The 24,195-nt window shown below is 55.3% G+C and overlaps 1 protein-coding gene across 1 annotated transcript in view; it reads left to right on the plus strand.

The window, feature by feature from the left end:
• L2HGDH (L-2-hydroxyglutarate dehydrogenase) overlaps positions 1–24,195 on the plus strand; it is a 46,433-nt gene that overhangs the window by 1,412 nt on the left and 20,826 nt on the right. The window contains exons 2-3 of the mRNA XM_073350201.2: positions 3,087–3,202; positions 6,686–6,837. Coding sequence (XP_073206302.1) covers positions 3,087–3,202; positions 6,686–6,837 — 268 coding nt within the window. The remainder of the gene's footprint in view (positions 1–3,086; positions 3,203–6,685; positions 6,838–24,195) is intronic.

Raw genomic sequence — 24,195 nt, forward strand, 5'->3', positions numbered from 1 at the left:
TTCAGAAACCCTCCCCCACCCTTAAATTGATAGCTTGCAATTCCAGCGCTGTCCTCAGTACACCACATTCTAATCCACAATGTGGATTGCAATATAACATGAAGGTTTACGATACAAAGTGACTCTGCATCAAACTTATGTTCTCAAAATAAATGGGGTCACAATTTGATACAGGTATATCTCACTCTATCATATTCACATAATAGGATTTTATTGTAAAGCATTGGTTCCCAAACTTGGTTCGTAGCTTGTTCAGGGTAAGCCCCTGGCAGGCCGTGAGACACTTTGTTTACTTGAGCGTCCATAGGTATGGCCACTCGCAGTGGCTGCGGTTCGCAGTTCCTGGCCAATGGGAGCTGCAGGAAGCGGTAGCCCGGCCCACGCTGCTTCCCATAGTTCCCATTGGCCAGGAACAGCGAACCATGGCCACTGGGAGCTGCGAGTGGCGTACCTGCGGACGCTCAGGTAAACCAAGCATCTCACGGCCCTCCCTGAACAAGCTGCAAGCCAAGTTTGGGAACCACTGCTGTAAAGTAATACCTACTGTTGGTCCATGGACATGCAGTACGGAAACATGAAACATTTTTATGTCCCAGTGTCCATATCTCGAGGTTAGATCTGAATTTCGACTCATCCTTGTTTAATGTGAGGCACTTTTCACATTGTATATATTTCAGTAACAGGAGCCACCAGTCCAGAGACAGCAGGAGAGGGCCTTCCATTTAATCCAATAATGCATTTACGTTAGCTGCTGATAGGACCGTGTCCATAGTCAAGCCAAAAGAGACCATCTTGGTCATCTAGTCTGACCACTTGCATAACATAGGTCACCCAGTAATTCCTGCATCAAGACCGTACCTTTTGGTTTAGCTACAGCATCTCTTCTTGAAAGAAAGCTAATCTTGATTTAAAGAGTTCAGTGTCAGTAAGGGTTTACACTGTAAACTCAAATGGCTCTAAGAACATAAGAACGTCCATACTGGGTCAGACCAGAGGTCCATCTAGCCCAGTATCCTGTCTTCCTACAGTGGCCAATGCCGGGTGGCCCAGAGAGAATTAACAGAACAAGTCATCATCAAATGATCCATCCCCTGTCACCCATTCTCAGCTTCTGGCAAACATAGCCTAAGGACACTATTGCTGCCCATCCTGACTAATAGCCATTGATGGACCTATCCTCCCTACATTTATCTAGGTCTTTTTTGAACCCTGTTATAGTCTTGGCCTTCACAACATCCTCTGGCAAAGAGTTGCACAGGTTGACTGCGTTGTGTGAAAAAAATACTTCCTTTTGTTTGTTTTAAACCTGCTGCCTATTAATTTCATTTGGTGACCCCTAGTTCTTGTGTTATGAGAAGGAGTAAATAACACTTCCTTATTTACTTTCTCCACACCAGTCATGATTTTATAGACCTCTATCATATCCCCCCCTTAGTCGTCTCTTTTCCAAGCTGAAAAGTCCCAGTCTTATTAATCTCTCCTCATACGGAAGCCATTCCATACCTCTGATAATTTTTGTTGCCCTTTTCTGAACTTTTTCCAATTCCAATATACCTTTTTTGAGATGGGGCGGCCACATCTGCACACAGTATTCAAGATGTGGGCATACCATAGATTTATATAAAGTCAATATGATATTTTCTGTCATCTTATTTAGCCCTTTCTTAATGATGGCCAACATTCTGTTTGCTTTTTTGACAGCGCTGCACATTTAGTGGATGTTTTCAGAGAGCTATCCACAATGACTCTAAGATCTCTTTCTTGAGTGATAACAGCTAATTTAGACCCTATCATTTTATACGTATAGTTGGGATTATGTTTTCCAATGTGCATCACTTGGCACTTATCAACATTGAAAACTCTAAACAAATATTTGATCAGGACATTTCTTTCCTCTGAAGAATTTACTACTTGTATTGCATATACTTTGTATGTAATTTAAGAAATGGTTATACTGTATTCTGCTGCCTGAGAGAATTATGAGAGCGTTCAGGAGAGTTGTGAGTCAGAGTAGAGTAACCTTGTTAATTGAGTTCATTATGAACATAGTCCTAAAATTATTATTATTTATTATGTGTATTATTGTAGAGCCTTGGGGTCCTAGTACATGTTTAGGGCTCCTTTGAGCGAGGCACTGTACAAACACCAAACAAAAAGACAGTGTCCTGAAAATCTTACAATCTTTAGTATAAGATGAGACCACAGGTGAGTACACACAGATGGGGGGGGGGTTACAAAGAAACAATGAGACAATATTAAATTCAGATGGTCTCAGCACTGGATCAAGATCTGTGGTTGTGGCTTCATCTGTGAGTCTGCTCTACAGTTCCTGCCTGGCTAAATGGTAGCTATTTCATGAACAGAGAATCTGGATGTCCTGAATGCTCATGAAGAATGACTTGACACTGTCAAGTTGGAGCCTTGGACTTGCTGATTCCAGGTCACTGAAGGGAAAATTGCATCTATCAAAATAGGGAGGAGCAAACAGTTTGACAGTCTGCTGTACTCTTAATTATTAGTTATTGTGCTAGTACTCAAAATGTGCTAGGTGCTTTTCCACCTACAGGCCCTGTCCTGGAGAACATAAAATCTAAAACACTAAGACAGATGAAGCTTGGACAAAATGAGACAAGTATTGTGATCAGGGTGAATATAGACATATGCCTTGTTAGTTACAGATGTTTATTCTTTTCTTTTTTTTTTTTTTACACTGAACTATACATTTTCTCTGCGTATTCTGTTACCCTTTAACTCCCTACTCTTCCTCACACAGCAATTTCCAGCTTCACTTCCAGGTGGGTTTTTTTGTTTTGTTTTGTTTTTTTTAAAACACACCCCTCTTTCCTCCTACCCTTCCGCACCTTTCCTCTGCATAAACGAGCTGAGGTAAATCAAAGGTAAATCAGCGGATGACTTAGTCAGCTGGCTTCTTGTATGCATTTCAGAAGAAGTGGGTCTTCAAGAAGACATTTGTAAAGGGGTCCAACGTTAATTTGCTAAAATGAAGCTTCTTTCCATGTAAATGTGAAGCATGTAGCTAGTGAGCATTTACAACATGACCCCCCCCCCCTTTTTTTTTTAAATAGCACTTTTGACGTGGTGGTTGTTGGCGGTGGAATTGTGGGGCTTGCGTCTGCCAGAGAGCTCGTTCTGCGACACCCATCGCTCACGTTCAGTGTACTGGAAAAGGAGAAGGAGTTAGGTATGATATCCATGATATCCACTGGATCAGAGAGTGACAAAGAAGTTTGCATTTTCTTCCCTTGCTTATTTCTGGTTTCCTGGTGTCAGTCTGTAAGATATTTTAATTAAAAACACATACACACTAAAATAGCAATTTTTAGGGTATTGAATTGAGAAAAAATTAACAAAAAAAAGTGGGAGACTCTCTTTTAATGAGAGGGAAACAGTATCTATCTGCCCATCTATCTGAAATGAATGAAGGGTTCCCCTTTGGAATAATTTCACAATGCAGTCCTGTCAAGGGACTATGCAAATATAGGGAGGAAGAGCATAATAGCTCCCTTAGATGAGTCTTTGGCCTTATCTTGACTGGGGATTTGCCCCAGCTAGTCAGAAGAACATAAGAATGACTATGCTGGGTCAGACAAATGGTCCATCTATCCCAGTATCCTGTCTTCCGAGAGTGGCCAGTGCCAGATGATTCAGAGAGAAGGAACAGAACAGGGCAATTCTGAGTGATACATCCCTTGTCATCCAGTCTCTGCTTGCAGCAGTTAGAGATTTAGGGATACTTGAGCATCCCTGACCGTCTTCGCTTATAGCCATTGATGAACCTGTTCTCCATGAACTTAACTAATTCTTTTTTTAACCCAGTTATGCTTTTGGCCTTCACAACATACCCTGGCAACGAGTTCCATGGGTTGTCTGTGTGTTGTGTGAAGAAATACATCCTTTTGTTTGTTTTAAACCTGCTGCCTAGTTCTTGTGTTATGTGCAGGGGTAAATGACATCAGTGCAGCTGAATCAATGCAAAAGGTAAAGTTGCTGTTTGTATCTGTGGAGCCTACCCCTGTGATGTACCACCGTAACTGGAAAATCATAAGTCTAGGAAGGCCTATGGCTAGGTCTGCAGGTTTGTCACGGTGGGAAAAATGTCATGGATACCATGATTTCCCTGTTTGTCCGTGACTTGTGTTTGTGATTTTAATAAAGTCACCCTGCAGTGGCAGCTTCTGTGGCCCCTGTCCCACAGGGTAGGGCCCAGGAATTTTGACCTGGTGTATTGGGTCGCAGCACCACTCAGGTTTGGCCCAGCTGCCCTGCCATCACGATGGGGGGCCAGCCAGGCCAAATTTGAGTGAGTGGCGTTGCGACTTGGCATACTGTGTTGTTGTACCACTGGGGCCCCTCCGTCCTACGGGTGAATGCAGGACAGGCTCACTCTCAGCCTCCTTCCCCTGCCTGGGACCCCTCTCTTAGTCATGGCATTTTTAATAAAAAATCATGGGAAATGATTTTTGATTAAAAGAAATGCTACGACAAATGTACAGCCATACCTATGGCACCTCCTCAAACAGCTGGGAATGATAACTTTTTAGTAATTTTCACCAGTTTCTTGGCTCTTAACATAGGTGGTCCATGCAGTAGTCTCACTTTGAAAGTCAAGAGCTAAAATAATTATTCCAGTGACTACTTGCAGGGTTTGGTTAGTGCTGCCAATGGGACTTGTGCCTGTTTACACCACAGCTGGTAAAAAAGGACACTTGGAACCTTGAGACAAGCCAGGGCCTGTTTTCTATCCAGACTTTGAAACAAGAAAGACTAAGCACCCTTGTTTTGCTGATTGTTCTTCAGCTAAGAAGAACTTGCAAATACAGCTGCATTGCTAATGATCAAACCCCCAAACACGTAGCATAGGGCCTGAGGACTCCAAAGAGGGTAAATCAAACTGCTGACTTAGAATAGTGTGACCTAATGTGTGTGGATAATGCTGAAACAGCTGAATGCCTTAAATAGACACATCAGCTGGGTCATTGTTGCTATATAGGCAATTTAGATATTAAAGGATTTAATGCCCTTGTCTTAGCCTCCTCTCTTAAGACTCATGGTATCAGTTGTGTGGGTAAGTGAATGGGCATAAGATATGGACACCAACATTTTAAGGGGGAGATTATATAACCTTTTTTGAATAAGAAATTAAATTTGGTCAGTAAAAGTACTCTTGGAACCTGCCTCTCTCTCTCCTCCATTTCATTTCCAAAGAGAGAGAAAGTAACACTCAGGCCTAGCTCATAAATGCTTGAAAGCCTTTTGCAGAGACAAGCAGGGCTGCCAGTATGTGAGATATTCAGGATCATACTGGTAGTGGAGTACAGTGAGGCTTTATAGGATCATTTCATTTTAAGAATTAGTGTTAACATTTATCAGATTTCAGAGTAGCAGCCACTGAATGCATCCGATGAAGTGAGCTGTAGCTCACGAAAGCTCATGCTCAAATAAATTGGTTAGTCTCTAAGGTGCCACAAGTCCTCCTTTTCTTTTTGTTAACATTTAGAAAGTCTGGACTGATGTGTACACAATTGGGGTTTGTAAGGGGGTTGCACCCACCTCTTGTGAGCGCCCCCTGGTTCAGTGTATGAGTGCCTGCAGCTTTCTCAGTTTCTTGGCTCACAGTGCCCCCTATCCACCTCTGCACTTGTCAGGAGGGTCTTTGGTGACTCAGCCCTTCAGCCAAGTCACCCACAATCTATGTGCAAACAAACACAACAAACCCCTTTTGCAGTACGCTGTCCAACCGGGTGTGTCTCAAAGCCCTCAGTAATGTCCTGTAGCCCTCCCTGGACTCTGTCCTTTCACAGTCCAGCAGAGCCTATCACGGTACCCCTCCGTTGGCAATGTCTCTGTAGCCCTCCCCAGGCTCCAGTCTTCAGTCTGACCAACAGGGCCTATCTCAGTACCCTAGCTGGTCAGCTTATGTGTGAAGGTTCCTACTCTGGGATGGCACTGCACCCCCAGGGCTTCCTCGCTTGAGGCTCTTCACCTTCCCTTTAGTCCTCTGAGCCCGACTGTCCAGCTGGCTCAGTCTCAGTTCAGCTCCCTTCCAGGGAGTAACAGTTCCACGTACAGTCCCTTCCCTGGGCCTGTCTACAACCACTTCCGCACTGGCTGCTGTGGGAGTGGGGGACCTGAGCCCACCCACTACTCTAGGTCCCAGCCCAGGGATCTTCTAAGTAGCAGCTACGTGCCATGTCTCTAACTAACTGCAATTCCTTGGGCCATTTCCCTGTAGTCCATCTTAATTGAGTCTTGATAGCCGGCCAGAAGCTGTTCCCTGGTTCCCTGCCCGCAACTACCTGCCTTAGCCCTTGTAGCCCCTTCAGCCAGCCAGGAGCACCTCTTCTTGCTCCCCTGGACCCTGCAAGCAGACTCATCTGTCCAGCCCTTTCAGCTCCTTTTTATATGAGCCTGCTGGGCCCTGATTGACTGCTCCCTGCAGCCCCTCTCATTGACTGTTTCCTACACAGCCATCTAAACAGCTTGGAGGAGAAGAATCTCCTAGAGTGGTATGTTACTGCATTCAGATATTTATTACTGTAGAATCTAACTAGGGCACAGGCTTAAATTGATCATTTTTCTGATGACTGAAAGAATGAAGGTAGTGTATAAAATCTAAGATATGTGGAGCATGTATTTTAATAGCATAACTTCTCTCTTTATTTAGCCTGCCACCAGAGTGGACATAACAGTGGTGTTATTCATAGTGGAATTTACTACACACCTGGATCTCTGAAAGCTAAATTGTGCGTGCAGGGTGCAGCCCTATGCTATGAGTACTGTGACCGAAAGGGAATTCCATACAAACAGTGTGGCAAGGTACAGTAGCTGCTGCATCTTCTCTCTCTCTGACTTTGGAAACTGTGACTATCTGATGTATACAGCATAACAGTACCACACACGCTGTTGTGGTAATTTCACCAAGGGAATATTCTGGGGTGAACATAAGTGTACACGGCCATGGTTAAATCCTGCAGGATGAGCGTGCCCTTGCCATCTTTTTGCAGGAATTCAGATTAATTCCTCCCTTGGGCCCATACACTGCAAGGGAATGATGTACTGAGGTGAGGTGACAATGTCTGTAGTTTAGACTCCGTATTAGGACACCCCACTGGGTCTCTTTCTTCCTTCCCTTCCACATACGTCTCAAACTCTCTTGCTGCTGGGTTAAGTTAAACGTTATTTTTAAAAGTGTCCCAACAGGATTTAAAACCACATTCCCCTGCCTCCTTCACACTCTAAGCTTTGGCGTTATGGCACTGATTGCAAATGTCTTCCATGGAGGGCCAGTGAAATTGTTTCTAAACACCTCTTTTTCACGCTTCCTTTAAGCGTGGCAGTGGTCTCTGAGGCTGTGTCTACACTACAGACCTTACAGTGGCGCAGCTGCGTCACTCTGTGTCACACCCGTGTCGTCGCTCTATGCCGAAGGGAGAGAGCTCTCCCACCGGCATAATATAACCGCCCCCAATGAGCGGCAGAAGCTATGCCATCGGGAGAGTGTCTCCCATCGACATAGCACTGTCCACGCCGGCACTTTTGTCAGTGAAACTTACGTCAGTCAGGGATTGTTGTTTTTCACACCTCTGATCGACAAAAGTTTTACTGACAAAAGTGCTGGTGTTGACAAAGCCTGAGTATTGGTACAGTAATTCCTCACTTAACACTGGCCTGGTTAATGTTGTTTGGTTGTTATGTCCATGTTCTCTACTAGATCAGCCTTGTTTAGAGGTGCGCAATGCTCCCTTCTAACATTGTTTGGCAGCCGCCTGCTTGGTCCACTGCTTGTAGGAAGAGCAGCCCGTCGGAGCGAGCTGGTGGGGGCTTGGAACCAGGGAGGGCTGGCAGCCCCCATCAGCTCCTCTAAGATTCCTGTGCAGCAGCCACCCAGCAGGCTATGAATTGCTGGGCAGTTCAGCTGTCCCTCCCCCACTGCCGTGTGCTGTTCCTGCCCTCTGCCTTGGAGCTGCTCCTGGGAGCCTCCTGCTTGCTGTGCAGGGGCAGGGGGGAAGAGGGGTGCTAATGTCAGGGTGTCCTCCTCCCCCTGCTCCTGTACCCCATCTCCACAAAGTGGGGTGGGGGGACACACGACAGGGCTCTGGATGGAGGGAGCTTGCTGGCAGCAGCTGCTGTCTCAACTTGCTGATCAACTTAAAAAGGCAGTGTACTTAGAGTGGGGTCAGTGTACTTAAAGGGGCAATACTCCTGTGTCTCTCTCTCACACACACAAACACACGTGCACCCCCTGGCACTTTAGAAAGTGGAGGGAGTGGTGTGCTCCCGTTGGATAGCGTGGGTTCATCATCACGTTCAGTTTCCGCAGGGAATGTTTGCGGCCACTGCCATGCGTCTGTTGTGTGTCCTCCCTCCATTCATGCTGCCTTGTAGAGTGTGAGGCTACATTAACAACGTGTTAACCCTTGAGGGCTTAGCCGAGTGCTAGTTCATCATTTAGCAGTAAGGCATTCCCTGGGAAGTGTCCCACCCTCCTCTACCCTCTGACTCCACCACCTCAACCAAGCTTCACAATCATCACTGCTGTGTACAGTATTAAATTGTTCGTTTAAAACTTATTCTGTGTGTGTGTGTGTGTGTATATAGTGACAAAGTTCCTGCTCTACCTTGGTGGGTCTTGCGCTTATTGGCGGATTTGCTCGCCTTGGAGCTTCACGGCAGACCTCAGCTTGGCCGTTTTTCTGAACCCACAGTCCAGGTCGACGACTCCTATGTCTGACCAAGAGTTGGGAGGATTTGTGGGGAGCCCAGGCCCGCCCTTTACTCCGGGTTCCAGCCCAGGCCCTGTGGAATGCAGCTGTCTAGAGCACCTCCTGGAACAGCTGTGTGACAGCTAAACTCCCTGGGCTACTTCCCCATGGCCCCCTCCCAACCCCTTCTTTATCCTCCCCATAAGACCTTCCTCCTGGTGTCTGATAATGCTTGTACACCTCAGTCCTCCAACGGTCCGCGTTCTCGCTCTCTGCTCCTTGTGCCTCTTCCTCCCAGCTCTTCACAGCACACCACAAACTGAAGTGAGCTCCTTTTTAAAATCCAGGTGCCCTGATTAGCCTGCCTTAATTGATTCTAGCAGCTTCTTGAGTGGCCGCAGGTGTTCTAATCAGCCTGCCTTAATTGTCTCCAGAAAGTTCCTGATTGTTCTGGAGCCTTCCCTGTTGGGAAACGGAACGTCCTTTGCTTGCTCCTCAGCTATTTGCTTTCTATTCTTTCCTAAAGCCCCCTGGCCCGGATTTTTCTTACTTTTTGCACCTGCCTTAGTACCCCCCCTGACCAGGCCAGACGCTTTTTTTTGTTTTTTTTTTATTCTTTGGTTTTTTTTTCCCGTCTACGTGCTTCGGCCCTTAGTTTGCCAGCACCCGCCCCCCCCCCCCCACGCCTGCTTTCGGGCGCAGCTATTTGCCTCAGCTGAGCCCCCGGAGGAGGGGGGGGAAGATTGCCGATTTTGCTGTCCGGAGGGGGGAGTGGAAACCCCCAGACCCAGCCGTTTTGCCAGCAGCTCGGACTTTACAACATTCTTAGCATGCCGGAAGCCTTGGAACACAGCCAACGCAGCCAGAGAAGAAGATTTCAGCAGACAAGAGAAATAATCCAGGAGAGCTATAAATCATTGTGAAGGGGGCCGTAAGACTGAGTAATTTTCTGAATTATACTCTCGTGGGGGGGAGTTTGTGGCGGCACAGGGGGTGTGGCGTGGAGACCCCCACCCCCGATCCATCGGTGCCCCTACCCCCCCATCGTTATTACAACTGTCACGGCCCCCCCGCCGTCTGTCCCTGCTGGCAATCTGCCATCTCTCTTCGGATCCAGCTGTTCGCTTTGAACTTTGCCTTCCGGACCGGACATAACAGCCGATCAACCGAGACTCTTTGGACAAACGTGTGTGGGTCTGCACCACCACCACCACCCCCCTCCCCCGCCGGATTGCTTATCCCACAGCTTGCCCCTATTACCGGACCCCGATTTTGTTTCTTCCCCCCCCCTCCCAGTCCAACCCCCTCGGCATTCCCCCCCCCCGCCTGCAGCCTAGCGGGGAGGAGTGGTTTTTTTCCTGTCCCCCCCCCCCCTTCTCCTTCCGGTGTCTCCCTGTCTCTCCCTGCTCACAATGGCGGGGAACGAGAGGGGTGAGACTGCTTCAACAAAATTAGTTGTCCCTCCCCCACCACCACCCCTGCCCTACCCCCAAGGTCCCCCCCCCCACTATTGTTAAGATACTTGCCACCCCCCCATTGGGGCACCAGCAGCAGGAGGCACCGGGGTGATCGCTGCTGCTGCTGCACCCACCGCCCCCCCAGATTCTAGGAAACCCCCCCCGGTTGGCCGGAAGGGCCAGGGCGGGTGGAAAGGAAAGGGCCCTGCTAAAACCACTAAGCCCTCCATGGCGGGAGCTGCCCCCACCGCTGTGGCCTCGTCATCAACCGTGGCGCCCCTCCCTGCGTTTCCCTCCACCAGCTCTGCGATTGTTCCTCCCCCGGCCCCCAGGACGTGTACCCGGGCGGCAGCGGGCTCCCCCCTGCCTGCCACCTCGTCATCTCGCCCCCCCCGCCTCCGCCACCATCACCAGCGGCCGGGGCCCTTTCCCCGCCTTGACCAGGAAGCACGGCGTCCGTTGCCTCCTGGTGCCCGCCTCGCCCCGCGTGGAGACATACGTGCAGGCGTTGGCGAAGGTGGTAGGACCCACGGCTATTGTGGCGGCCTCCAAGATGTATGGGAAGGTCGTTTTCTTCTTAGCCTCGGAGGCTGCCGCCCAGGAGGTGGTGGAGAGGGGCCTGATGGTGGGGGGGGGGGTGTTTGTCCCCCTAGAACCGTTAGAAGACCTGGGCGTTCGCCTCGTCCTTACCTCCGTTCCTCCCTTCTTACCCAATGCTGCCCTGTTACCCGCTCTTTCCACCCTGGGGAAACTTGTCTCTGTCATCAGCCCTCTCCCGTTGGGCTGCAAGGACCCCACCCTCCGTCACGTCCTTTCGTTCCGCCGGCAAGTGCAGCTTCTACCGCCGGCGGCAGTGCGTGACGGAGAGGCGCTCGAGGGGTCCTTTCTAGTCCCTATGAGGGAGCCCACTATCGGGTCTTTTACTCCACGGGAGAGGCCCGGTGCTACCTCTGCCGCTCAGCAGGGCATGTCCGCAGAGACTGCCCCTTGGCCCGGGGGGGAGGGGCACTCGAAACCCCCGAGACCCGGCAGGACATCGGCCCCGTCGCTGCCGACGCCCCTGGCTGCCCGGCACCTGAAACCAACCCTCCTCCTACTCGACCCATCGCTGCTCCCGTCCGGGCCCAAGAGATATCTTCCCTACAACACCCGGGCGAGCAAGGGAGTTCCACCCTTGCTAGTACCAATCCAACAGAGCCTATGGAGGAGGGTGTGGCAAGGATATTACCGGGTATAGGAGAGGGCCCGCCCCAAGGAGAAACCTCCGCCCCTCATGCTGCCTCACCGCTACTCCCCCGAACCTCTGAACCATCGCCTCCGCCCCCCGACACGACCCCTGCTAACCAACCCCCAGATGACGCTATGGAGGGCTGGACCCTAGTCCAGGGGAAGCGAGGCAAGTGGAAGGCTCGAGCTCCGCTGCATCCATCCGACGCGGAAGCCCCCCGGAAGACCAGGAAAGGGGGCACTGCTATCGAGCCTCCCGCCACGGCCACGAGCGAGATCCATCCGCTGGTGTCAGGAGGGGAAGATGGACTGGCATTGGAGGGCAGAATCCCCCCTCCACGGGAGACCCTCCCCTCCGAGACTTCTGAGGACGCCCCTTCTGCCTGGATACCACCCGAACCCCCTGCGGACCCCGAGGCGACCGTTGAGGCGGGCCCTAGAGGAGAGGCCCCTGGGGTGGCAGGAGCTGGCCTCTCCCCCGTGTACGCGGAGATTGAGGCCCTAGATTTGACCCCGGTCACCCAGGGAGGGGATGATCTGCTGCCCGCTGGCCTCAAGCTGGGCAACCTTACCCTAGCCTCCCTTTCCCCAGGCTCCCTCCCCCTAATTGCCTTCCCGGGTGAGCACCCTGCAGAAGGTGGTCCACCACCTGATGCCATGGCCGCTAAGACCACCATGGAGCTAGCGCCTAGCATTATTGGGAGCCCCCTCCCTTACCCCTTAACCCTTGACTCTGCTCAGGAGGCACTTTCCTTTAGCTGCTTGCCTCCTGAACCCCAGAGCCTTGCCCCTGCCCCCACCCCTGCCCAAGCCCCCTCCTCCTGCAATGTTAATGCCGCCCCTGGGGTTATTTCCTTTCCGCCTTTCGCAGATTCCCCCCAGGGAGCAGTCTTTGCACTTTCTAGCCGCGACCCATTAGGAGTGGCAATTTTTCCCCTGCCATCTCGTGAAATGAATTTAATAACCCCAGCCTGTCAGACGCCCCGTCGGTGGTCCGCACCCTGTCTACCCGCCTTAGCAGACCACGAGGCTGTATTAAGAGTCCCACCAGGAAACACCTCGGGAATTGTAACCCCACCCCCCATGAGCTGCGGCATGCGCTACGGAAGTTCCTAGAGCACACCCGTGGCGCCCGCGATAGGGCACAGCTGGCTCTTCAGCTATGGGGGGACTTTGATCAAATTCTCCAGGCCACAAGGGCCCTTATAAAGGAGGGTAGGGGGCAAGGAAGGCGCAGTGCTGCGGCCTACGAGCGAGCCCGCAGCTTCCAACGCGATCTACTCACCCACGGGATGGGTCACGGGTTGCTGCGCAACCCGCCAGGGGCCCTGAACACCCCCGCCAACATGAAGCCCCCACCCCCGCAGCCCTCCACATGACGCCTCTTATTATTGCGACCCTGAATACCAGGGGCTGTAGGATGGCTCTCCGCAGGTCCCAGGTGCTCTCTTACCTTCGGGAAGGGAGGTACTCTGTAATTTTCCTGCAGGAGACCCATACGGACCCGGCCGCCGAGGACAGGTGGCGGCTGGAGTGGGGGGACGGGGTATACTTTAGCCACCTCGCGACCTGGCAAGCTGGAGTGGCGACCCTGTTCTCCCCCAACCTACGGCCTGAGGTGCTAGGGGTCAATGAGGCCGTGCCGGGCCACCTGCTGCACCTTCGAGTCCGTATGGAGGGGCTCGTGGTTAATCTTGTTAACATCTATGCCCCGCAAATGAGCTCCAGGCGGTCACAATGTTATCAGCGGGTGTCCGACTTTCTCGGCACCCTGGATTCGCACGAGTGCCTGGTCCTGGGAGGGGACTTTAACACCACCCTCGAAGAACGGGACCGCTCAGGGGCCGAACCGAGCCCGGCTGCCGCGAATATTCTCCAAGGGATAGTTGAACATCACTCCCTAGTGGACGTCTGGCGTGACCATCACCCAGATGACACCTCCACGTTCACCTTTGTCCGGTTGGAGGCCCATCAGTCACACCACTCTCGGTTGGACCGTATTTGCTTATCCCGTTTCCATCTTTCACAGGCCCACTCCTCTGCCATTCAGCCGGCCCCATTCTCCGATCATCATTTAATCACCGTAACGGTCTCCCTCCGTGCAGAGAGACCGGGGCCGGCCTATTGGCACTTTAATAACAGCCTGTTGGAGGACGAGAGCTTTGTGATGTCCTTCCGGGAGTTCTGGCTGGCCTGGCGAGAGCAGTGGCGTGCCTTTCCCTCAGTGCGGCGATGGTGGGATCTCGGGAAGGTGCGCGCCAAGCTCTTCTGCCGTGACTACACTCGGGGCACCAGCCGACGGCGAAATGTGGCGATCGAGCAGTTGGAACGGGAGGTCTTAGAGATGGAGAGGCGCCTGGCCGCCGGTCCCGAGGACCCGTCCCTCTGCGGAGCGTGCCGGGAGAAGCGGGAGGAGCTCCGGGCCCTCGAGGACCACCGGGCCCGAGGTGCCTTCGTTCGGTCCCGCATCCGCCTCCTTCGGGAGATGGACCGCGGCTCCCGCTTCTTCTATGCCCTGGAGAAAACGAGGGGGGCCAAGAAACACGTCACCTGCCTTCTTGCAGAAGACGGCACCCCCCTCACGGATCCGGAGGAGATGTGTGGGAGGGCCCGTGACTTCTACGCAAGCCTTTTCTCCCCGGATCCGACCGATCCTGGCGCTTGCGGGGTGCTCTGGGAGGAACTCCCCATGGTCAGCGTGGGCGACCGAGACCGACTAGAGCTGCCTCTCACCCTGGCCGAGTTCTCGGAAGCCCTCCGTCGCATGCCCACCAATAAATCTCCGGGCATGGACGGGCTGACTGTGGAGTTTTACCGCACGTTCTGGGACATTCTCGGCCCAGACCTAGTCACCGTCTGGGCTGAGTCCTTGCAGAGCGGGGTCCTCCCTCTGTCGTGCAGGCAAGCGGCGCTCGCTTTGCTGCCGAAGAAGGGGGACCTCTGCGATCTACGAAACTGGTGTCCCGTCTCACTCCTTAGCACGGATTACAAAATCGTAGCGAAAGCAATCTCGCTGCGGCTAGGGTCCGTGATGGCGGATGTGATCCACCCAGACCAGACCTATACTGTCCCGGGTCGCAGCATTTTTGACAACCTCTTTCTAGTCCGAGACCTTTTGGAACTCGGGCGGAGAGATGGTCTGTCGTTTGCCCTCCTGTCTCTTGATCAGGAGAAGGCGTTCGATAGAGTAGACCATGGGTACCTCCTGAGCACTCTGCAGGCGTTTGGATTCGGACCTCAGTTTGTGAGTTTTCTCCGGTGCTGTATGCCTCCGCGGAGTGTTTGGTTAGGCTCAACTGGACCCTGACCGAACCGGTCAGCTTCGGGCGAGGAGTGCAGCAGGGGTGCCCCCTCTCGGGCCAGCTGTACGCTCTGGCAATCGAGCCTTTCCTCTGTCTCCTCCGCAGGAGGATGACAGGGTTGGTGCTGCGGGAGCCGGAGCTGTGGCTGGTCCTGTCGGCGTACGCCGATGACGTACTCCTCATGGTCCAGGACCCGGGCGACTTGGCGCGAGTGGAGGCATGCCAAGCCATCTATTCGGCAGCCTCCTCCGCCCGAGTCAACTGGGTCAAGAGCTCTGGCGTGGGGGATTGGCGGCAGGTAAGCTCCCTCCCACCTGCGCTTGAGACCATCCAGTGGAGTGCGGATCCACTGCTCTATCTCGGCGTTTACCTTTCCGCCACTCACACTTCCCCGCCGGAGAACTGGCAAAATTTAGAGGGCGGGGTGATAGAGCGGATCCGGAAATGGACGAGGCTACTCCGATGTCTCTCCCTCCGAGGGAGAGCACTGGTGCTTAACCAACTAGTCCTGTCCACCCTCTGGTACCGGCTCAACACCCTGGCCCCAGCCCTGGGTTTCCTGACCCACCTCCGGAGATTGATTCTGGGGTTCTTCTGGTCAGGAATGCACTGGGCCCTTGTTGGAGTTCTTCATCTACCCCTGAAGGAAGGAGGGCAGGGCCTGAAGTGTCTGCACACTCAGGTCCGCGTTTTCCGCCTCCAGGCCCTGCAGAGGCTCTTTTATAGTGCACGTAGTTCGGCGTGGAGCATACTGGCGCACGCCTTCCTGCACCGCTTCCAAGGGCTTCGATACGACCGGCAGCTCTTTTATCTTTCTCCAAGGGGTTTTCCGCGAGACCTCTCCGGGCTGCCGGTCTTCTACCAGGACCTCCTCCGGACCTGGAAACTGTTTCTAACAACCAGGTCCGTGGCGGCCACCGTGGGAGCAGATCTCCTCACGGAGCCCCTGCTACACAACCCCCAGCTCCGTGTGCAGGTGGTGGAGTCCCACTCGGTGCGCCAGAGGTTGGTCCTGGCGGAAGTCACAAGGGTCGGAGACCTCCTGGACTACGACCGGAGAGACTGGCTGGATCCCCTGACGCTCGCTCGGCGCATGGGGCTCTCCAGCCCTCGTATCCCCCGGCACGTACTTCAGGAGGTGAAGGCCGCCTTGACCCCCACTGCTCGGGCTTATGTCAACCGAGCCTTGCGTGAGGGCGCACCCCGCCCATCCTCTACCCCAGGCCCGCCGGACCTTTCCATTGGGCCCCTACCCTGCCGATCCCAACAAACCCCTCACCCTTTCGCTGCAAGCCGGCTGCATGAACTGCAGCCGGTCAGTTTTCAAATCGCACCATGGAATTATTTATACACACTCACGCTTCACACCCTTCACGCCCACACCCTGGTGTCCCTCCCCGATACAAAGTGGCGGGACCTCCTGCTCCCTTGGCCCGTCGGGCACATCAGTTGGCGGCTCCTTCACGGAGCTGTGAGCACGGGCGTGTTTCTGACACGGTTTATCCCCATCCCGGATACTTGCCCTTTTTGTAATGTGAGGGAAACCCTGGCGCACGTATATTTAGAGTGTGCCAGATTGCAGTCCCTTTTCCGGCTCCTCACAAATATTCTGTTGCGCTTTTGGCTTCATTTCTCCCCTCACCTTTTTATCTATACACTCCCCATCCGTGGCCACAAAATCGCGAGACCTCCTGGTTAACCTCCTCGTAGCCTTGGCTAAAACAGCCATTTATAAAATCAGAGAGGGGAGGTTGGCCCATGAAGCGTCCTGCGATTGTAGGGCCTTTTTCCGATCCTCAGTACATTCACGTATCCGGGCAGAGTTCCTCTGGGCCACCTTGACGCCTTCGAGGAACGGTGGGCGCTGTCCGGGGTTCTCTGCTCGGTGACCCCGTCCGGTTCCCTCTGTCTGACCCTTTGATTGAGGGGAAGAGCGAGAGACGCCAGCCCCAGCCGTTGCCGCTGTGGATACCATCATTCCTGTCATCTAGGAGGGGTCCTATAATACATGGGTGTCTACCCCCCGACCCCTAAACCGCCCACCCCGCAGCCGTGCCCATCTTCCCGGGCACTCTCAGGAGAGGGATAATCGGTGATACTGGGCGCGGCACTAGGTAACTCGACGGGGTGGAAGACCACGAGTGTCGAGGAAGCCCCCCCGCTCTAGGCCACCAGGTAACTCAGGAGGGTGGAAGACCACAAGTGTCGAGGAAGCCCCCCCCTGCTCTGGGCCCAGGCTAGCCTGAACACTTCTCCCTCCTGAAAGCTGCTGTGTTATACCTTCTGTTTGCGTTGTTTTGTTGCATAGTTTGTTTTGTTTCCTTTGGTAATTCTTGTAAGTGTTACAAATAAACTTCATTTCTGTTTCAGAAAAAAAAAAACAAAAAACCTTCCTTGTTACCTTACCCAGGGAAAAGGGACCTACTTAGCCTGCTCTCTTGCTGCTGCCCTCTGACCTGGGCTTTCCTTGCTTTTTGCCCCTGCTTTCGGCTTCCCCCCCTGACTGGGCCAGACGCTCTTTCCCCCCCCCCTTTCTTTTCTTTTTGTTGTTTTTTTTTCTTTCTCTGCTGTTGCTAGAGTGCTGGCCGGCTGTTAGCCCCCCCCGCCGCCCGCCCTCGGATGCAGCTGCCGCTCCAGCTGAACACCCCCCCCGCAAGAGAGGGGGGGCCTGCCGGCCCGCTTCCCCAGAGGGGGGGAGTGGAAGGACCCAGCCCCCAGACCCAGCCGCTTGCTGTTTGTCTGTGGACCCGTCTCCGGTCGAGAGGATCCTTATCACCTTGCTCCGGCATTTCTGGAATGTAAAAAAGAAAGCCCGGAACAGACAGAGAAAAAGCCGTCCACCGGAGGAACACTGCCCGGGGAATCTACAAATCGCCGTGGAGGAGGCCTAAGACTCAGTAACTTTCAAACTGTGCTCTTGTGTGGGTGGAGGCCTTGACTGTGTCTTAACTGTGTTTGTAGGGACACAGGGGGTGTGGCACGGAGCTGCCCCCCGATTCATCTGTGTCCTCCCAACCCCCACACTACGATCTTCACCACTGGTCCCTCCACCGTCTTTGCTGGCTGTTTAACATCTGCCTCTGGACTCAGCTGCTCGCCTTGATTCCACCGTGTGGGCCAGAAGCACCAGCCAACCAAACTGGACTCTCTGGACAAGCATACGGTGTTCATGTGCCCCCCTCCCCGCCCCCCCCAAATTGTCCACCCCACAGCTTGTCCCTTTCTACCTGACCCAACTCCTGTTAATCACCTGCCACCGCCCCCGCTGGGGCATCGGCAATGGAGGGCACCAGGGTGACCTCCGCTGCTGCCATGCCCATCGCCTCCCCAGACTCTAGGGAAGCCTCCCCAGCCGGCGGGAAAGGCCAGGGCAAGAAGAAGGGGAAGGGCCCCACTAAAACAACCGGGCCCTCCATGGCAGGGGCCACACCCACTGCTGCAGCCCCGCCACTGACCACAGCGTCCTCCCCCGCTTCCCCCTTCACCAGCTCTGCGGATGTCCCTCAGCCCCCAGGATGTATGCCTGGGCGGCAGCAGCCCCCCCGCCTGCTGCCTTGTCATCTCTCCCGCCCACCGCCTCTGCCACCATCAATAGTGGCCGGTGCCCTTTCCCACCATGACAAGGAAGCATGGTGTCCAATGCCTCCTGGTGCCTGCCTCGCCCCATGTGGAGACCTACGTGCCGGCGTTGGCGAGGTGGGGCCCTCAGCCATTGTGGCGGCCTCCAAAATGTACGGAAAGGTCGTTTTCTTCTTAGCATCGGAGGCTGCCGCCCAGGAAGTGGTGGAGAGGGGCCTGGTGGTAGGGTGGGTGTTTGTCCCCCTAGAGCCGGTAGAGGACCTGGGCGTCCGCCTGGTCCTGACTTCTTTCCCTCCTTTTCTCTCCAGTGCTGCCCTGCTACCCGCCCTTTCCACCCTGGGAAAACCTGTTTCTGTTATCAGCCCTCTCCCGTTGGGCTGCAAGGACCCCACCCTCAGTCACATTTTTTCCTTCCGCCCGCAAGTGCAACTTTTACTGCCGGCGGCGGCGCGTGATGGAGTGGTGCTCGAAGGGTCCTTCCTAGTCCCCCACCAGGTGGCCCGTTACCGGGTGTACTTTTCCACGGGGGAAGCCCGGTGCTACCTCTGCCAGGCGTCGGGGCATGTCTGGAAGGACTGCCCCTTAGCCTGGAAAGGAGGGGCACCTGGGATCCCCGAGACCTGGCAGGACATCGGCCCCGTCATTGCCGACGGCCCTGGCCACCCGGTACCCAAACCCACCCCCTGTCCTCTTCGGACCACCGCTACTCCCGCTCAGGCCCAAGGGGCACCTCCCCTACAACGCCCAGACGAGCGGGACAGCCCCGCCCTCATGGCTGACAATCTAGTGGGGCCTATGGAGGAGGGTGTGGCAGAGTTACCACCAGGCATGGGAGAGAGCCTGCCCCAGGGAGAATCCTCCCTCCCTTATGCTGCCCCACCGTTTCCCCCCCTCCCCCCCAAGTCCCTGAGCCATCCCCTTTACCCCTTGACACGACCCCTGCTAACCAGCCCCCAGATGCTGCCATGGAGGGCTGGGCCCTAGTCCAGGGGAAGCGAGGTAAGCGGAAGGCTCGAGCTCCGCCTCATCCACCCGAAGCGGAGGCCCCCCAGAAGACCAGGAAGGGGGGCACCGATGCCGAACCTTCCACTTTGCCCACGAGTGTGTCCCATCCACCGGTGTCAGCCAGGAAAGACGTGGCAGCACCGGAGGGTAGTGTCTCCCCTCCACGGGAGACCCTCCCCTCCGAGACCCTCGAGGAAGCCCCTTCTGTCCTGATGCTACCCGAAGCCCCGTGAACCCCGAGGCAACCGTTGTGGTGGGTGCCGGCGGGGAGAACCCCGGGGCGGCGGAAAGTGTCCTCTCTTCCATGTTCGAGGAGATTGAGGCCTTAGATCTGACCCCGGTTGCCCAGAGGGAGGACGACCTTTTGCCAGCAAATCTCGATCTGGGTGACCTCACTCCACCCCTCTTTTCCCCATGCTCCCTCCCCTTAACTGCTGCTTCCGCTCCCACCTCCGAGGAGCCCCTGGACTCCTCCACCGACCCAGCTGCTGATGGCACCCCGCTGACAACCACCAAGCCTGCTCAGGTGACAGCCGGCGCCACGAGGCCGGGGCACAAGTCGCCGGGGCACCCCCCGTTGGTGCGGAGCAATCGACTTCTTTCCTGGGTGGGGGCCTTACAGAAGATAATCCACCTCCTGATGCTGTGGCCGCTAAATCCACCATAGAGTGCGCGCCCAGTGTCACTGAGAGCTCCCTCCCCACCCCCTTAATCCTCGAGTCTGATTGGGAGGCGCCACCATCCAGCTGCTTGCCTCCCGAAACCCAGAACCTCGCCTCAGCCCCTGCCCCTACCCCTATCCAATTTACCTCCTGCAATGTCATTGCCGCCCCCCGGGGCTGTCTCCTTCCCCTTCCCAACTGATGACCCCCAGGGAGCGGCCTTTGTGTTCTCCTGCCCCGACCCATTAGGAGCTGCTATCTTCCCTCCACCGCCCCCTATCGCCCCAGAGCTTGAGGCGGGCCTAGAAGCTCCAGCCCATCAGGCACCCCGTCAGAGGTCCGCACCCTGCTTGTCCGTTTTAGTGGACCACGGGGCTGTACCAAGGGCCCCGCCAGGGAACAACCGGGAAACCGTAACCCCACCCCCCCATGAGCTGCGAGGAGAGCTGCGGAAGTTTTTAGAGGATGTCCATGGCTCCCGCAACAAGGTACAACTTGCTCTCCAGCAATGGGGGGACTTTTCTCAAATCCTCCCAGCCACAAGGGCCCTGATGGGGGAAGGTAAAGGGACAGAGAAGCAGGATGCCACGGCCTACTGGCGGGTCCGCATCTTCCGTGAACAATTACTCACCTACGGGATGGGTCACGGACTGCTGCGCGGCCCGCTGGCAGATGCGAGTGTCCCTGCCAGTGAGGATCCCCCCGGCCCTCCCCATGACACCTCTCACCATTGCAACGTTAGAACACCCGGGGTTGTAGGATGGCTCTCCGCAGGTCCCAGGTGGTCTCCTTCCTTCGGGAGGGAGGGTACTCTGTGGTTTTCCTGCAGGAGACCCATACGGATCCGACCGCCAAAGACAGTTGGCGGCTGGAGTGGGGGAACAGGGTCTACTTTAGGCATGCCACCGTTCGACAGGCTGGAGTGGTGACCCTGTTCTCCCCTGACCTACGGCCTGAGGTGCTAGGGGTTGCCGAGGCCGTGCTGGGTCGCTTGCTGCATCTCCGGGTCCGTATGGAGAGGCTCGTGGTTAACCTCGTTAACGTCTATGCCCCGACATCAGGCCCAGAGCGGCTGCAATTCTACCAGCAGGCGTCTGTCTTCCTCGGCACTTTAGATTCTCACGAGTGCCTGGTCCTGGGAGGGGATTTTAATACCACCCTCGAGGAGCAGGACCGCTCGGGGACCTAGTAGAGCCCGGACGCCACGGATGCCCTCGAGGAGATTGTTGAACATCACTCCCTAGTGGACATCTAGCACGACCACCACCCGGATGACACTTCCACGTTCACCTTTGTCTGGGTGGAGGCCCATCAGTCGAGCCACTCCCGGTTGGACCGCATTTATTTATCACGCTTCCATCTCTCACGAGCCCACTCCTCCAGCATTCGGCTGGCCCCATTTTCTGACCATCATCTAGCCACCATGACAGCCTCCCTTTGTGCGGAGAGGCCGGGGCCGGCCTACTGGCATTTTAACAACAGCCTACTGGAGGATGAGGGCTTCGTGACATCCTTCCGGGAATTCTGGCTGGCCTGGCGAGGGCAACGGCATGCCTTTTCCTTGGCACGGCGATGGTGGGACCTGGGGAAGGTGCGTGCCCAGCTTTTCTGCCATGACTACACCCGGGGCACCAGCCAATGGAGAAATGCGGCGATAGAGCAGTTGGAACGGGAGGTCTTAGAGCTGGAGAGGCGTCTGGCCACCAGCCCCGAGGACCCGCTCCTCTGCGGAGCGTGCCGGGAGAAGCGGGAGGAGCTCTGGGCCCTCGAGGACCATCGGGCCCGGGGCGCCTTTGTTTGATCCCGCATCTGCCTCCTTCGGGAGATGGATTGCTGCTCCCACTTCTTTTATGCCCTGGAGAAAACGAGGGGGGCCAAGAAACACGTCACCTGCCTCCTGGCAGAAGACGGCACTCCCCTCACAGAACCAGTGGAGATGTGCGGGAGGGCCCGAGCCTTCTATGCAAGTCTTTTCTCCCTGGATCCAACCGACCCTGGCACTTGCAGAGTGCTCTGGGAGGAGCTCCCTACGGTCAGCGCAAGCGAGCGACCAAGATCGGCTAGAGTTGCCTCTCACTCTGGCTGAGTTCTCTGAAGCTCTCCGTCATATGCCCACTAATAAGTCTCCAGGCATGGATGGGCTGACCGTGGAGTTCTAACGTGTGTTTTGGGACGTCCTCGGCCCAGACCTAGTCACCGTCCGGGCCAAGTCTCTCTGCAGAGCAGGGTCCTCCCTCTTTCGTGCAGGCCAGCCGTGCTTGCCTTATTGCCAAAGAAGGGGGACCTCCGCGATTTACGAAATTGGCGTCCCGTCTCGCTCCTCAGCACGGACTACAAAATCGTAGCGAAAGCAATCTCGTTGTGGCTAGGGTCTGTGCTGGTGGACGTGATCCACCCAGACCAGACCTACACCGTCCCGGACCGCAGTATCTTTGATAACCTATTTCTGGTTCGGGACCTTTTGGAACTCGGGCGTAGAGACGGTCTGTCGTTCGCCCTCCTGTCCCTAGATCAGGAGAAGGCATTCGATAGGGTGGAACACGGGTACCTCCTGAGCACTCTGCGGGCGTTTGGCTTCAGACCCCAGTTTGTGGGTTTTCTCCGGTGCTGTATGCCTCCGTGGAGTGTTTGGTTAGGCTCAACTGGACCCTGACCGAACCGGTCAGCTTCGGGCGAGGAGTGCGGCAGGGGTGCTCCCTCTCGGGCCAGCTGTACGCTCTGGCGATTGAGCCTTTCCTCTGTCTCCTCCGCAGGAGGATGACAGGGTTGGTGCTGCAGGAGCCAGAGCTGCGGCTGGTCCTGTCAGCGTACGCTGATGACATGCTCCTCGTGGTCCAGGACCCAGGCGACTTGGCGCAGGTGGAGGCTTGCCAGCCCATCTATTTGGCAGCCTCCTCTGCCTGGGTCAACTGGGTCAAGAGCTCTGGCTTGGCGGTAGGGGACTGGCGGCAGGCGAGCTCCCTCCCACCCGCGCTTCAGACCATCCGGTGGAGCGCGGGTTCGCTGCTCTACCTCGGCGTTTATCTTTCTGCCACACATCCCTCTCCGCCGGAGAACTGGGAAAATTTAGAGGGTGGGGTGATAGAGCGGCTGCAGAAATGGACGGGACTACTCTGATGTCTCTCCCTTCGTGGGAGAGCGCTGGTGCTTAATCAACTAGTCCTGTCCAAGCTCTGGTACCGGCTCAACACCCTGGTCCCAGCCCCGGGTTTCCTGACCAACCTCCGGACATCGATTCTGGGGTTCTTTTGGTCAGGAATGCACTGGGCCCCTGTTGGGGTTCTTCATCTACTCCTGAAGGAACAAGGGCAGGGCCTGAAGCGTCTGCACACTCAGGTCTGCGTCTTCCGCCTCCAGGCCCTACAGAAGCTCCTTTATGGTGCAGGCAGTTTGGCGTGGAGCATACTGGCGCACGCCATCCTGCGCCGCATCCGAGGGCTCCGATATGCCCGGCAGCTTTTTTATCTCTGTCCGGGAGGTCTTCCGCGAGACCTCTCCGGGCTGCCGGTCTTCTACCAGGACCTCCTCCGGACTTGGAAACTGTTTTTAACGACCAGGTCCATGGCGGCCACCGAGGGGGCAGATCTCCTCGCGGAGCCCCTGCTACACAACCCTCAGCTCCGTGTGCAGGTGGTGGAGTCCCGCTTGGTGCACCAGAGCTTGATCCTGGCAGAAGTCACGAGAGTCGGAGACCTCCTGGACTACGACCGGGGAGACTGGATGGATCCCCTGACGCTCGCCCGGCGCATGGGGCTCTCCAGACCTCGTACCCCCCAGCGCGTACTTCAGGAGGTGAAGGCCGCTTTGCCACCCATTGCTAGAGCTTACCTCGATCGGGTCCTGCTCGAGGGCACGCCCCACCCACCCTCCACCCCAGGCCTGCCAGACCTTATAATTGGACCTCTGCCCCATAGACCCAATCAAACCCCTCACCCCTTTACGGCGAGCCGGCTGCATGAACTGCAGCCAGTATGCTTCCAAACCACACCAAGGAAACATCTATACACGCTCGTGCTCCACACCCTTCACGCCCTCACCCTATTGTCCCACCCCGACACAAAGTGGCAAGACCTTCTGCCACCTTTGGAGGGTGAGCAGCCCCGGTGGGCCAGCCTGTATTCCACCTTGGTTCCAAGGCCCGTTGGGGACATCAGTTGGCGGCTCCTTCACGGAGCTGTGAGCACGGGCATGTACTTGATACGGTTCAACCCCTTCCCAGATACTTGTCCCTCTTGCGGTG

This window comes from Lepidochelys kempii, chromosome 6 (assembly GCF_965140285.1).
Source record: "Lepidochelys kempii isolate rLepKem1 chromosome 6, rLepKem1.hap1, whole genome shotgun sequence".
Lineage (NCBI taxonomy): Eukaryota > Metazoa > Chordata > Testudines > Cheloniidae > Lepidochelys > Lepidochelys kempii.